This window comes from Myxocyprinus asiaticus, chromosome 9 (assembly GCF_019703515.2).
Source record: "Myxocyprinus asiaticus isolate MX2 ecotype Aquarium Trade chromosome 9, UBuf_Myxa_2, whole genome shotgun sequence".
Taxonomy (NCBI): Eukaryota; Metazoa; Chordata; class Actinopteri; order Cypriniformes; family Catostomidae; genus Myxocyprinus; species Myxocyprinus asiaticus.
The window spans coordinates 21,224,213-21,239,786 of NC_059352.1; the positions used below are offsets into that span (position 1 = coordinate 21,224,213).

The 15,574-nt window shown below is 36.8% G+C and overlaps 1 protein-coding gene across 3 annotated transcripts in view; it reads left to right on the top strand.

Moving 5' to 3' along the window:
* The window catches only part of LOC127445637 (discoidin domain-containing receptor 2-like), a 66,955-nt gene that overhangs the window by 29,918 nt on the left and 21,463 nt on the right, over positions 1-15,574 (top strand). For 2 of the 3 annotated variants that reach the window (XM_051705838.1, XM_051705840.1), the window contains exons 3-10: positions 6,463-6,565; positions 7,263-7,494; positions 8,681-8,828; positions 10,234-10,336; positions 11,582-11,765; positions 12,349-12,589; positions 14,129-14,194; positions 14,304-14,440. In XM_051705838.1, coding sequence (XP_051561798.1) covers positions 6,463-6,565; positions 7,263-7,494; positions 8,681-8,828; positions 10,234-10,336; positions 11,582-11,765; positions 12,349-12,589; positions 14,129-14,194; positions 14,304-14,440 — 1,214 coding nt within the window. The remainder of the gene's footprint in view (positions 1-6,462; positions 6,566-7,262; positions 7,495-8,680; positions 8,829-10,233; positions 10,337-11,581; positions 11,766-12,348; positions 12,590-14,128; positions 14,195-14,303; positions 14,441-15,574) is intronic. The other variant, XM_051705839.1, reaches the window with a different exon arrangement.

Consider the following 15,574-nt stretch of genomic DNA (forward strand, 5'->3'; position numbering starts at 1 on the left):
CCTAGCTATATAAATAATACAACTAAAGTGAAGGGAATTGAATGATTTAGTGGAAAGTCTAGAAGATGTAGCTCCTAGGCTGTCCACCACAGTAGAGGTCTGCATGGCATTGGTCTGATGTTCACTGCATGTACAACCATTCCTTTTATTCCCCCACCACCCCACCCCCCAGGTGTCACAAAGCTGTTTATTCTTCTACCATAATAAAAGTAAATAAAAAGTGTCATATATGGCTCTTTATTGCAGGCACCATTTTTTAAAAGAAAAAAACCCCTAAAGGAATGCTAATAGATTGTGAATGAGTTAATACAATTTCATTTTATCCAATAGGATCTTAATGTACTCTAACTGGATACTTATCTGATTCCTTTAGGATTGGTTCAAAATTATGAAAAATTCCTTCAAGATTTTTAGCATCATAAATTAACTCTCAAAACACAGATGGCTGCTTCACATGTTAACATTAAATGCCAAATTCATCTTTGCTAATCAAAGTTAAATCGAGAGATGGAAACTTAATTTAAAAAACTATTGTTGTAAAATTAAACTATTAAAACAACTATGCATAAACAGAATGTTCTTCACTGACAATAATGCAGACCATTTCTGATCGAAATAATGAAAGACAATTTTTTCAAAATGACAGACGTCTGTTGAGCGCATGAATGCAACAGCCAATCAGAGGTGTTTAAGTCATCAGCTCAGCGTGCGCTCACAGACTGAGTTCTGCTGCTGTGCTCTCGTGAATGATCTCATTATAAACTACAATGTGTAGAAATGATGTAAATAAAAAAATTATTCTGCAGTGTAGACAGTTTCATTGATTATAACGGGAGTTTTTGCGAGAGTGCAGAACTCAGACAATGAGTTCACGCTGAACTGAAGTTCTCACTTTCTGTATATAATTTAATCACAATTTGAATAACAGTTGTTTTTCATGCTGTAATAGGAACAATGTGAAATTAAACTTTTAGTCACTGACTTTATTTACTGATGCATAGAACAGCAATTAACTAATTCAGGAACACAGTTCTCAGCTTGTTTGGGAAGTGGAGCTAAATAAATAATACAGCATGCAATAAATTTATATTAATCAATGTTATTAATAGCAATTACAATATCAAGGGAAATAATCTTCAGTTATGATTTTAGTAATAATCCTGCAGCCCTATTCCCACCAACAACTCATAAGAATACCATCCACTCCCGCTTACAACTCCTGCAATGTAACAAGCTTATTGGGTCCCGCAAGTAAAGTCATGGCCTCTACATGGCAGTTATAACCATAGATCACTAATAATTACTTTGTGTTAGATGATAGTTCTTGCACTTTCATTCATGTGATGAGCAAGACAGTACTTGTCGAAGCATGTGTGATGGCACAGAGGCAGAAGTACTTGAAAATTCTCAGGTGAAGATGCCACGCCTACTAGAGGTTGAAATAATTATTACATTTAGTGCACTGGTAATACACTGCGGTCTTGACTAAGACCATAAGCCGAGACCCAGATCCAGACCAAGACTTTAGTTATTGAGACCCAGACCAAGACACTGAGTAACGAGACCCAGATCCAGACCAAGACTGCGTTTATATGGTTTCAAGAAATCTTGAGACCATGACCACAAGATCAAGATTCCAACTCTGGTCAGAAATGTTTCAAGGTCTTTAGATGGCTTGTGGCAGACTGATTTCATAGTGAAATCAGAAACAGTAGGTTTTTCTTTAGCTAAAACTGATATGTGCTTACTGAAATTCAAAATATTGCCTCCAGTGGCCAAAGCTGTAAGTGTTGTTGGGCATATGGACAAATGTAAGCTCCAGTTTCTAGGTGAAATGTCCACAGAGGAGTGTCAAAAGCGAGTTGTGAATTGTGTTGTTTTCAGCTGTACAGGCTCTAATACTTTGAAAATGAATGCATATTTTCATGAAATGTAATGTTAAAGTGAAAAATGCAACCTCAGAATCACGCTCGTCCCTGATTATGTAAATGCATGACATCCTGGTTTCAGCACTGGATTTAATCCTGGGTCTCCCACGCTGCTGATGCAACACACTTCCAGTTGCACCACAGGGGAAGGTAAACATGCAGGAGCTGATGCAAAAATGTCTGATTGGGGATGGCGCTTGTGGGTGATTCAGCATATTGTGGCTGAGCCTAAGATTCCAGAACTCTCAGAATCAACATGCCGACCTCCCATGTGAACATGTTTGTGGTGTAGGTAAAAAATTATAGAATTATACTCGGCTGTTATTTTGCTGCCTGAATGTTCTAGATTGGTACTTTCCAGGACTATGAGTTGAGAGACAAGTGTCAGAAGGTACCATTTCATATATAATATTCTGAGGCTAACTTCATGGGCCATGTCTGCATGAAGGATCTCTGCTGACCATTCTATATTCAGCTTACACACACACTCACAGGTTTACTTAGCCATCTAACTGTAAATGAGGACAATGTATGATTTTTGACTTCTATTGTTGTTAAATTAAAGCTGATGAGTCTAATTGTTTGATGTTAAAATTCTTTCTCGTATCCCAGATTAATATGCTGAGACAACTATAAGTAGGCCAATTGTAGGTTGATTTGACCTAATAGATTAACACTGTTACTACGTTTACATATACACAAGAAACCGGCTTATTGCGGGAAAGTGGCATTCCCATTTACATGCATTGTATAAGCAGCATACTCTTTACAAGCAGCTTTCTCTACAGCAACTTAATTTATCCGCGACACTTGTGTAAATAACAAACGTGGCATCCGAGGAAGACTTTGATATTTTATCCTCCATTGCTTTGCTTTATTTCCAGATATTCCAGAGTTGTTGCCGTTTTTGTTCCATTAACATTCCATCGTGACCTGCAGCGGAATTGCACTGCTATAGTGAGGTTTCTCTATTACATAAAACTTTGAGATTCTGCCAATGTATAAGCACATATACACGGACATGAGGAACCATCAATATTTTACATTGGTGTGTATAAATGGGTATAGTTTAAAGTGTATGCGCTTTTCCCACTGTACTCCCAGATATGTTGAATTCTTTCTACTGGGTTGACCTGTTGTTGGGCTCTATCCTATGACGTTTGTTCTCCAGTCTGTTCCACGCACATGCGCACTCATCAAAAACCTGTTAGAACGCCGCTTATGCATTTACATGGCCACATTAAGCCACGTTCTCCGGAAGAAACCGTGGTGTGTTAAACTGCTTTCTCTTAATCACTTAAGCGGCATAAGGAAAACAGCGATCTGGTTTACATGATGTTTCAGAATGCCGCTTTCTGCAAAAACCCTGGAATAAACTGTTTTCTTAAGTGCATATTAAAGTAGTCTGTGACTCTTTGGCACTATAATGACATTGCTCTGTTAGTCTGAGCCACCCATCCATCCTGAAACTACAATGCTGGCTCGGAGTTTGGGATGGGACTCTCTGTTTGTACAATCAACAGTAGACAGAGAGAGTTTTCTGAAATAGTTTTGTGACACTAGTGGCGTAGATATAGCACATTTCAGCTTTAAACTAATTATAATCTAAAATTTCAGATGTAGCTGACTTTTGGGACATTTTACAGCATTTAGCTTGGGGAAAAAACATAAATACACATTTTTTGTACTTGCTTGTTATGATTATTGAGGGTGGGCTACCTCCCCCCGGAATCTACACCCCCGCTTCCCATAAAGGTCTACAGGGGTCCCCTCTATGATACCATTTCCTGTTTTATGGTTATCTGTTATTTTGTTCTTGGTCTACACCTATGTAAACTAATATTTAATTATATTTGTTTCAGGTTTGTCATGTCATGGTGAAAATAAATATGGTGACATGCATTCATTACCACCCATGCTTTTCTTTTATGTGTCTGCTTTTTATTATTACCATGCTCTAAAGCTGAGCACAATACACCACTATAGGTGCCTTGGCAATACATTATGGTATCCCATAATTGATGATACTCATATATTTTTGCTTCTCATCACACACTTTGACAGGCTGGTTGTGGTTAAAAAGGAAAGAAGAACACCATGCTAAAGGGGTGCTGAAATGTAACGGCAACCTCATTGAACTGCATGTGAGAGCTCTGAAAGGATGAAACCTTGCTTTGAGTTTATTATTGAGTGTAGCAGAAGAACAATCCATTGAATACAATGGATTCAACAATCAGACTGGAGTCTGTGGCTTATACATACCAGACATTTTGACAACAGGAGAGTAAATTTAATCAGCTTCTACAGAGGTTCTGTGTGAGTGTGTTTTTCAGATATTTGTTTCTGGAGCTCATAAGTCACGGCAGCAATCTTTCTCACGTTTACAATTTGATAGTTTTGGTGTTAGGTGAATCGACCTAAGCAGGAAACTGTGTGTTTTTTGCGACAAAAGTTAATGACAGTGTTTCAGATAGGAATGAATTTTTGCTTTCCACAAAGGTGGTGAATTTCCGTTCTTTCCTGGAGAGAGAGAGATTCCAATATGCCGTAACCCTTTAAATATCAGTTTTACTCCTTCATATTTCCGCTGGAAAAAAAGAAGAAAAAAAATCCTACTTCTGTAAAAGTGTGTTGGTGAACTCAGCAGCTATAAGATTCCTGCTGCCAACTTTCCTCTGTTTAAAATTCCCAAAGACTGTAGTTATACCATCCTACTCTCTATGCATTTTTCCACTTTGAGTAATAGACTCCTTACTTTTTTTACGGTAAAAAAGAAAGAAAAAATGTAACTGCCACTCCTAACAGTTTACACGTGATTGAATGTGTATATATTAGTATATGTGTTTGTGTGTGTGTGCAAGATTTTAGAGCCTGCAGTTAGACAGCAAACATGGTGGAACAAACGTGCTATTCACAAGGTTTAAAATGGAAAAAAACTAGTTTGGTTAGAGGGGGAAATAAGTGCCGCTTGGACCAATGAATTACTGCACAAGTCTAGAGTGGCCAATAAGAGAAAGAGAGTAAGAAGGACGAAAAGCTACCATCCCTCTTCACACAACACTAGTATTTTTCCACCTTTCTGAAGTGAGAGATATTTTAAGACTCTGTAACTGTAAGTTATTATTGAGTATACACTCTCATATGTAGCATATCAATTTACTAACCTGTCTTGAGTTAGGCTTATAAGAAATGACATCAGTTCTCTGACTACTTTTCCTTGTGGCTTCATGAGACCATATGTCAACACACACATAGTTGGCCTTGTGTCTGCAACTAAACTGTACGGGGCATTTGCAAGACATGTGTGATTCCTTTATCTATGTGGCACTCTTGTGTCAACTGTCTAACACTACTTTGCTTGCATTCTCAAAGTTAAGAAAACTGCCTTGAATTAAAACACAAAGACACCTTTTCTCTTTGTGTGTACCTACAGATGTCTATGCATCTGTAGTTGAATATGAGTGCATATGTATGTTAAAGAGACAGTCAGAAAGAAAAAGACAGAGAGAGAGAGAAAGATGGGGGAGGAGGATGCTGTTCTGTTACATCTGGAAGAGCTTTTTGTTGGGGGATTCGGCTCATTTTGGATTATATCAGCTTGTCATTGCCAAATCCAAGCCTCTGAGGTTTCCCCCATCTTGACTTTTAAGCAAACATTTGGAGGAGAGACAGAAAAAAAAAATGAAAAGGGAGACAAAAAGTCCTTCACCACTATCCTTGCAATTGCTGGCAGGATCACAAAGACTATTTTGTTGAAATGGAGGGGCCACTTCTTTTACATGTCCAGACCTTTACACAAACATTCAGATAGATAGACTAAGACAGATTATTCTTATTCTTATATATGTATGTATGTATGTATATATATATATATATGTTATATTTGTTGTATGTAACAAAATAAAATATATAAAAAGTTATATTAAAATGAAGTGATGTTAATGTTGAAAAGTAATTCAAAATAACTAAAATGTTTTTTTGTTTTTTTTTACTTTTGAGGGAATAATGTCCCAAAATCCCTGTATGTGTACATCATGTTTATCAGCACACTGACGTGTGAAAGATGTATGCATTTTTTAAAGCGGCATATCAAACGAAACTAGAGATGCTACTCTTCAATGAAAAAACGTAAAGAGGTTTCTTACCAGAGGCACTTTTGTTGGCTCTGCTCCCGTAGAAGCACTTCACAGAAATCAACGTCATGTTGTTGTGTTATGGGACTTAGTGCGGCAGAAGTTGAACCCTTAAATGACAGAATAGAGTGCTGTGAACAGTATTTAGTCGGTTTACATTAAATTAAATTATGCGTTGCATATAGCAAAGTCAAAAAACAATGTCCACGCATGTGGACACGGGTTTCACACGCGGTTAAGGTGTCAGATCAAGTAGAAATAGCACTTTAAGGCAACAATTGCAACTTTACGGTTTAAGTACTGTCTATATGTGTGGGACTTGTGTTCACAGTGTTATTTACATATAAAAGGCAGTAGTCATTTATATAAACACAACTTGCTTTTTTTTTTTTTTTTTACAGGTGTGTGTCGGTCTCCATTAGGAATGTCTATAGGACAGATCTTAGATGAAGACATCTCAGCTTCCAGTCAGTGGTCTGACTCCACAGCAGCAAAATATGGCAGGTATGAGCACACACACATTCCACACACACAAACATTGTTTTCTATGAGCCACACTGCAGGTTATCTGTGGGAGAAAACCACATCTGGGGACATGTGTGTGGCCTCATCTAAGCCTCGCTGCAATGGTGTAATTACTTTAAACCTCCCCATACATGATGCTGCTGCTTTTTTTTAACTGAATCTATGCCTTCCCATGAACTCATTCTCCTTCAGCAAATTTTAGACTAATTTATGATGAAGCCTGGAGGCCAAAGATCCATCCCTAAAAAAAAAAAAAAAAAAAAAAAAAAAAAAAAAAGGTTTGCTGTAAATTAAACTGATGTTTTTTGTTTTGTTTGTTTGTTTTTTTTTTATAAATGAACTGCACTTCTAAATTTTCTTTGTGTCTTTCTTTTTTCTAAATTCTGTGCAAAGATGCAATGCTGCATAAAAGCCAAACTAAAATATGCCAGCTCTGACTTTCCTCAGCCTCTATAGTATCAAAGGAAGCTCTGAATCTGGTGCTGCTTTGGGTTCTGTGTAAATAAAAGGAGCATCATTGCAGCCTTAAACTTTTTTGTTGTCTTAACAGAGTATACATTTTACATTTTCTTTATATTGAACATTTCAAAATTTCATGTTTATATATTCATAATTTTCTTTTTACAATGTTTGTTTAATAACACAATTTCTGCTATTGTCATAAATACATTATTAGATTGGACTGTGAGGAGGGAGATGGTGCGTGGTGTCCTGAGATCCCAGGAGAACCAGAGAATATGAAAGAGTTCTTGCAAATTGATCTTCGTTCTCTACACTTTATCACTTTGGTTGGCACTCAGGGACGTCACGCGGGGGGCATCGGTAATGAGTTTGCTCAAAAATACAAGATCAAATACAGCCGTGATGGCAGCCGGTGGATCTCCTGGCGCAACAGGCAGGGCAAACAGGTATGCATCGCAAACAGATGTCGGTCACAGACATCTAGTACATACATCTGTACTGTATGTGGGTCAATGACATGACATGCAGCTTTTTTGTCCTCCTGATCTATAAAGTTATTCAAAAATTAAAAAAGTACACAAAACAATTACTTGAATACACTTCTTGAAAAAAAATGTCAGTTCCTGGGTTCAAAGTCATTTTAATAATTTTTCTGGGACTTATAGTCCAAAATGTCAAAAAGTGGTGTAACTGTCAAACACCAGCAAAAAGTGGTGTAACCGTCCAGATATAGTAAAAAAAAGAAAAGAAAAAAAAAATTAAGAAATAAATAAACAAAAGACTTATTAAAAGCTGAAATTCTTCCTTCAAAGAAATGTTAGCCTAAGTAGTTTGGAATAATATTTTATCAATTAATTATTTTAATTTTGATAATTATTTTATAAAAAAAATTAACAGTTTTAAATTCAGTTTTAAAATAATTTTTGATCATATATATTATATTACAATATACAGTATAATATATATTATATTTAAATAACTTTTGTACACTACATCTAATTCAGGTGTTGTTACCAACATGCATGCTGTCATTTGAAAACATCAGATATTTTTTTACATTTGTATGAAAAGGCAAATTTGGTTCTGGACAAATGGAGTAACCTAAGAAAACGTCTTAATATTCATGCTCAAGAATTCATTATATTTGTAAATAATATTTTGGTAACACTTTCCAATCAGTTTTTATTTGTTACCATTAATAAATGCATTAGGTATACATTTTTACAGCATTTATTAATCTTGGTTAATGTAAATTTATATTTACAATTGTTCATTGTTAGTTCATGTTCGTTCATAGTGCATAACTAATGTTAACAAATTAAACCTTATTGTAAAGTGTTACCGATGTTTTTTTGTTTTGTTTTTTGTTTTTGTTTAATTAATGATTAAGTTGCGTTCACTCACGAGCATTCAAGGTGCAAGGAACGTATTTTAATACCTTTTACTTGATGGTTGCAACACTTGACATTTTCATAAAAAGTCATTAAATCAATGTTTTGGTAAAAAATTTATACAAAATAAAAAAATCGCATTTTTATCACCTCAGACAATCTTATTTGTCAATGACCCATGTACATACAGCTCTATTTTGGTCCATAGAGCACAACATAAAATACTTGTTCTGTTGTGAAGGAGATTGAGGGGAACAGGAATGCCTATGACATTGTGCTGAAGGACTTGGAGCCGCCAATCATTGCACGGTTCGTCCGTTTCATGCCCGTTATTGATCATTCCATGAACGTTTGCATGCGTGTGGAACTGTACGGCTGTGAATGGCTGGGTAAGTAAATAATAAATGTATACTTTTTATTCCCCTCCTATTTTGTCAGCCTGCAGAATGTAGTGTGCTAAATGGATATGTTGTGGATATGAAATGTCCAACAATCCACACTCCTTTTTGAAAAAGTGCATTATCTGGGTACTTAAAGTACACTTCTTTTTGCTGCATTTTCAGTGTTAATATACTCGCACTAGTTACACTACAAAATGGCATAGAATAGTGAAGAAGTGTTTAGAAGCACCTAATTTCTTTCTAGCAAGTCAGTCCACTGGCGGCTATCTTTGGAACGCTCTCGGGAAGCTATTTCAAATCATGACAGTCCAGTTCTTATAAACTTGAATGGGTAATGGGCAGCTTGTATAGCTGATGCACATGTGCGTTTCGAGTTGATTGACAGCCGATGTCTGTATCTAAAAGCTCTTTTACGGGACTTTCTTTCTACATCTGTTGACCGTTGGCTGCCGTTAGGTGTTCCAATTTCTCCAATTCATTTTAATAGAAGTGGCCAGTCTCTGCTAAATAGTCTCTGATGTAAGTCTATAGGATTTTTATGATTTTTAATCGTCCACTGTATAAAAAAACGTAAATCCAGTCAAAGTCTGTCTAGCAAGTCAGTCCACTGGCGGCCATCTTTGGAACGCACTCAGGAAGCTATTCCAAGTCATGAAAGTGCGGCTCATATCTACTTGAATGGGGAAACACCGGAATCTCAAAATGGTTGGTCAAGATTACGATCATAGAGCATATTTTAAATCAGCAGTGAAATCTGACAACACTGGAATCATAAATTGTGTTTCTTTACCTCAGATTAATCTAAAAAAGTGCAATTTTCCCAGCTTGTATAGCTAATTGGCATGCACGTTCTAGAGTTAATTGACAGCCAATGTCTATTTCTAAAAGGTGAATGGCTCTTTTACCTGTAAGGCGGGACTTCCTTTCATCCATCTGTTCACCTTTGGGCGTTCCAATTTCTCCCATTCCTTTCAATAGAAGTGGCCTGTCTCTGCTAAATGCTCTCTGGTCTGGTCGGTTTGAAAAGTAATAGCAACTAGAGTCAGAATTTTCTAGAGGTCTGTGCCAAATTTGGTGGATGTAGCTTGAAAGCTCTAGGAGGAGTTACAGTTGAAAATGTTGATCTTGATTTAGGGATTTTGGAAAAATACTAAACCATGTCTGTAGAATAAAAGTATGTTGGCTTTGTCAAGCCAACATAATTACAGTGATGTTCTAATGTACTGTCGTGGTGGAAACTGTAAATGCAGATAAAATGTGTATTATTTTGTAATAGTCATGTCTTGCAGTAGAATTAATTTGTATTACATCATACCATAGAGCCTCCTGTAGAATATCTATTATTGAACACCTGACGAAAAATTTGTTTATGATGTCCTGTGACTGTTTTCAGATGGATTGGTTTCATATAATGCTCCACTTGGCCAGCAGATGACTCTCAATGGACAGTATATTTATCTCAATGACTCTGTGTATGACGGAGCTATGAGTTACAGGTTAGTATACTTGTAATAAGCCTAAGAAAAAAATTAGGATGATATTGAATACAGATTATACAATTTATCTTCAAAGTTCAATTTCTAATAATTGTCACATACACAGTGGTACATTTTGGTACTAAGGCAGTGAAATGAATAAGGGTAAGTATATTTTTAACTGACTTGTTCACCTGATTTGATCCCAGATCTGTTACACAATACTGACAGACTGACTAGAGCTACTTTGTTATTGTCTGGTTTCTATGACAACAATAAGGCGCCAGGATGGGAGAGAGTCACAGTGGTTTCACAGTGTTCACAGGAGAACTTGACTCATTGCTCCCTGAACAATACCTTCCATGACACAGGACGAAGTGTGTTTACCTTCCTGTGTGTGTGGAAGATCAGTGCCAGCAGAAGGCCGCAAAGTGAAAACCCACATATTCAAAGTCATTAATCTACCACAAGAGACTGTTGTCATTGCTTGGAAAAAATTAAGATATAGGGTAATATAATGTTGTCATCTAGTGGTGATAAAGGATAATCAACACAGATTCTGAAATATGCAAGTATCCATCCACAAACTTTAGGGTTGTCAGTGTATAGATAGATGCCCCAAAAAGTATTTGGACAATTAAAGGGATAGTTCACCCAAAAATGAAAATTAATTCATTATTTACTCACCCTTGTGTTGTTTAAATATGACTTTCTTTCTGTTTTGGTACACAAAGGGAGACATTTTGAAAAACAATTCTGCTCAGTGATGTCATACAATGGCAGTGGATGGTGACTACCTCTTCAAGCTTCAAAAGGACACAAAAGTAATTAATTCAGAAGCCTAATAAATTATTCAATTTGACTTATGCCTTGTTCTGAAGGCATACCATAAGGTTCAGTGAGAAACAAAACAAAACATAATTGATCAATTAGCCGAAATCTTGATCGACCTATGCACGTTGATGAGAGTGCACGAGAGCAGCAGTAACACTGCCCTCGCTCATGAGATGGGACGTTTTAGCAAAAACCCGCTTGTTTGGTACAATTGGACCACCACAGAGTAAATTAACAACAAAAAACACAACACAGCTGCACACAAACCAGAGAACCGAATTTCTTTTGGTTTCGGAAATCTTTGTCCGAAGATTTTGAAGTTGAAGAATAGATGCATAGATGAATAGATCCTATAAGTCTGACAACCAGGGAATACTGAAATACTTTTTTGTTTGTTTTTAAAAAAAATTACTGGCTTTGTTTTTCTTGCAGTATGACAGAAGGTCTTGGACAACTGACGGATGGCATGTGTGGCCTAGATGACTTCTCACATAGTCATGTTTACAATGTTTGGCCTGGTTATGACTATGTCGGCTGGACCAATGAGAGCTTTGCCAATGGTTATGTTGAGATCATGTTTGAGTTTGACCGCACCCGTAACTTCACCACCATGAAGGTAAGTTGTTTTTTGTGTGTCTTGACCTACAACTCCAATTCTGTCCTCTTCATTCACATAGACTTTCCAGGTGTACAAGTGTGAGGGTGTGTTCCTGAAACAACCTCAAAATTCTTAAGGATAGTATTTGAAAAGTATGAGGAAATTCATTATACAGGCATCAGAGTGTGTTGTAATAACTTGAAGGCATTTGTTGCCATGGTGTTGCCTTAACCACTTACCTAGTGCCTCAGTTCCTGTTTGAAATTTTTTTCATATCTTAAAACCATGTGAGCAACCAATGGTGAAAAAAAAAAAGGCACCATAAGGTGTTAAAAAAACTCCATAAGATGTTTAAGAACCTTGAAAGTAAACCAGACTCAGCTGGTGGAGCCAGTCCTCCTCTGGTATTACAATAAATGTACACATGGCAAATATTATCTTGTGACAAAACATGTGTAATAATAGTCTTGCTTTTATGTAGTTAATTATTCAATTTTCAATATGTCAGTAAGACACCCTTTCTTTCATTCTTTGCAGTTTCTTCAAACAGACATACATTCTTTATACTGTTCATTTTCTCTCCCTTGTAATCCCAAAACAGGTACACTGCAACAACATGTTCTCACAAAGAGTGAAAACCTTCCAAAAGGTGGTGTGTTATTTCCGGTCTGAGTCAGACTGGGAGGCCACACCCATTTCATTCAGTCCTGTGATGGACGATGTCAACCCTAGTGCCCGCTTTGTCACCGTCTCACTTTACAATCACATGGCCAGTGCTATTAAGTGCCAATACTACTTTTCCGATATCTGGATGATGTTCAGTGAAATCACCTTCCAGTCAGGTTAGTAAATGGCCCCTAAATGGTTTTTGGACATTTACATATGTTCATTTGGAAAACACTTTATCCAAAGGGACTTATAAATTAGAAATACAACAACTCAAACTTTAACAGGGAGGTCTTTAACAGGGGGACCACAAATTATTGTTTAATCTCAAAAAAAAAAAAAAAAAATATGCATTAAACAAAAATACAATATTAAGTCAACTTCAACTATTGCTTAAGTTCAGCAAAGTGCTTCAATGCCTTTCCTACATTAAATTGCATAAATTAAAATTGAAATGTAATGCACATGTATGACTCTGTATTCCATAGTTACTATTTAATGGCTTTGGAATGTAAGCATCATAATAAAGTATACTGTATACGTTATTGCACACGTATTATTATAGGCCAGGCTAAATTTAAAGTAACACCCAATTTTATACAATATGTAACAAGGGTCCTTGTTCCGCCTTTCTATCCACCAAGGGTTTTTTGGTTTGAAAAAGGTGAAGCTTGACCCTGATATCATTGATTTGGGAGCAACAGTGTGCTGACTTTGTTGTGTGTTTTCATAAGTCTTGGGATCAATGCCCTTTTCACGCATCGATAATCTGAATATTTTCCTGATGATTATCGTTATATTTCGGGATTTTTACAGATAGAAATCGTTGCACAGTAGTCTTTGTCTTTTCAATAATTTTTCTCAACACAACTTAAGGGTAAATTAAAGGGGGTCACACACTGGACACGTCTAGCAGACGACATGGGATGTTCTAAATTCAGAAACTATTATTTTCTACAAAGTACGCACACAACGCCATCACTCAGCGTCAAAATTCTGAAGTGCCACAGAGCGCAACTCGTATAGTTTTCCATTAAATAGGACCCAAATCATTATCAATGGACAAATATAATTTACTTTAGCCATCACTGGATGATATTTTGTTTATATGTATCTTTCATATAGCCTACACAATGTATTTTCAGTTACAAGTATGTCATTTTGTGCTTTGACAGCTTGAATGAAAGACCTATTCAAGGCTGCATACAGAGAAATTGTATAATAAACGTCGCCATTTCAAATTTTTAAGTTTGCGCAGTACAACAGTTTCATACACTAACCTGCAAACTCATCAACGTCACTTTGTTCATTCTTGAAGAAGTACAAAAGCCTTCATAACTTTGAAATGCCATCTGCTGTTCTGCATCAGCTCGTCCTGTGTGTGTGATACCTGTGACCGGCTTCAGTAAATGTTATATCACCCTCTTTTGGTCTCCCAATACTCTTACGCCAGACTGTTAAACAGAGGCCAACTGTATCAATAGATTTTTTTGAGTTGCGTGTTTTCTACGATTTTTTTATCCCTGATATAAGCAATTCACCTTTAGGCAACAGTAACATTTTAAACCAATTTTGTTACTTTGCAATCTTTGGAATCATGGGCCCTTTACCTCAATTAATGAAAAGTCATTTACCCTGCTTTTTTTACAATAGCACAGTCATGGTATAAAGTGTACACTGTATGTCCTTATTGTTTGAACACCTTCTGATTTCAGATACAGCCATGTATAACACAACCCTTGCTCCACCCAAGACTGGTCCTCCCACCAGCAGCCAGCCAGGTCAGATTTCTTGCTGTTCCTGATTCAATTATTTCCTATTATAGAAAAATAGGATGTCTCTTTCTGGAGATTCATCAACAAGTTATCTTTCTCTCTATCCCCTTCTTAGGGGATGACCCCACCCACAAAGTAGATGACAGCAACACCCGGATCCTGATTGGCTGCTTGGTTGCCATCATCTTCATCTTAGTGGCCATTATTTTTATTATACTATGGAGACAAGTGTGGCAAAAGATGCTTGAGAAGGTGAGATTTAAATACAGTTGAAGGAAAAGGTATGTGAATCATGGATGCCTTAAGAGGTCTCAGAACACCTGACACACTTTGTCCTGCACTTGTAGACAGTGGTCGATTTGTAAAAATATTTCAAGGGGATTGTTAAAGTTTTTTTTTTTTGGGTGGGGTGGGGGGGTGGGTATGATACTTATGGGTCATTGACAAATAAGGTTGTCCAAGGTGTTACAATAAGAAATCTTTTAAAAATCTAGTTTAAAACACTTGTCATGTTCTCAGAAACCTAATTTTCTGTAGCTCAGCGAGTATTGACGCTGACTACCACCCCTGGAGTCATGAGTTCGAATCCAGGGTGTGCTGAGTGACTCCAGCCAGGTCTCCTAAGCAACCAAATTGGCCCGGTTGCTAGGGAGGATGGAGTCACATGGGGTAACCTCCTCGTGGTCGCGATTAGTGGTTCTCGCTCTCATTGAGACACGTGGTAAGTTGTGCATGGATCGCGGAGAGTAGAATGAGCCTCCAAATGCTGGGTGTCTCGGCGGTGTCATGTACAATGAGCCACATGATAAGATGTGCAGATTGATGGTCTCAGAAGCTGAAGCAACTGAGACTTGTCCTCCGCCACCCGGACTGATTTGAGTAATCGTGCCACCATGAGGACCTACTAAGTAGTGGGAACTGGGCATTCCAGATTGGGAGAAAAAGGGGATAAAAAAAAAAAGATAAAAAAAGAAATGTAATTTTCAATTTGGTTTCATACTTTTTTGGATTCCTAAATTGTCATGTGGTGTAACCATCAAGTAAAAGGTATTACAGTATAATACTTTCTATGAACCTTGAATACATGAGAGTATAAACAACTTAATTAAATTAATTTCTAAAAAGTTTTCAAACACATTTTTCAAGGTTAAAAAATATTTTTTATAAATATTATGAATTTTTCAGTCAAGAATATCAAGGAGTTTTCTCAGGGTTTCACCACATGACTTGAACAAAATGTGTCTTTTCATAAAAATGTCAAAATGAATATCAGATTTTTTCAAGCTCTGTCTTGAGGGTCTGAAGGTGTCCACTCTGTTTTATGGTTTTTATGGTCAACAATGGCTACCATCATGATAATTTGTAAATAAACTTCAAGGGGGATGG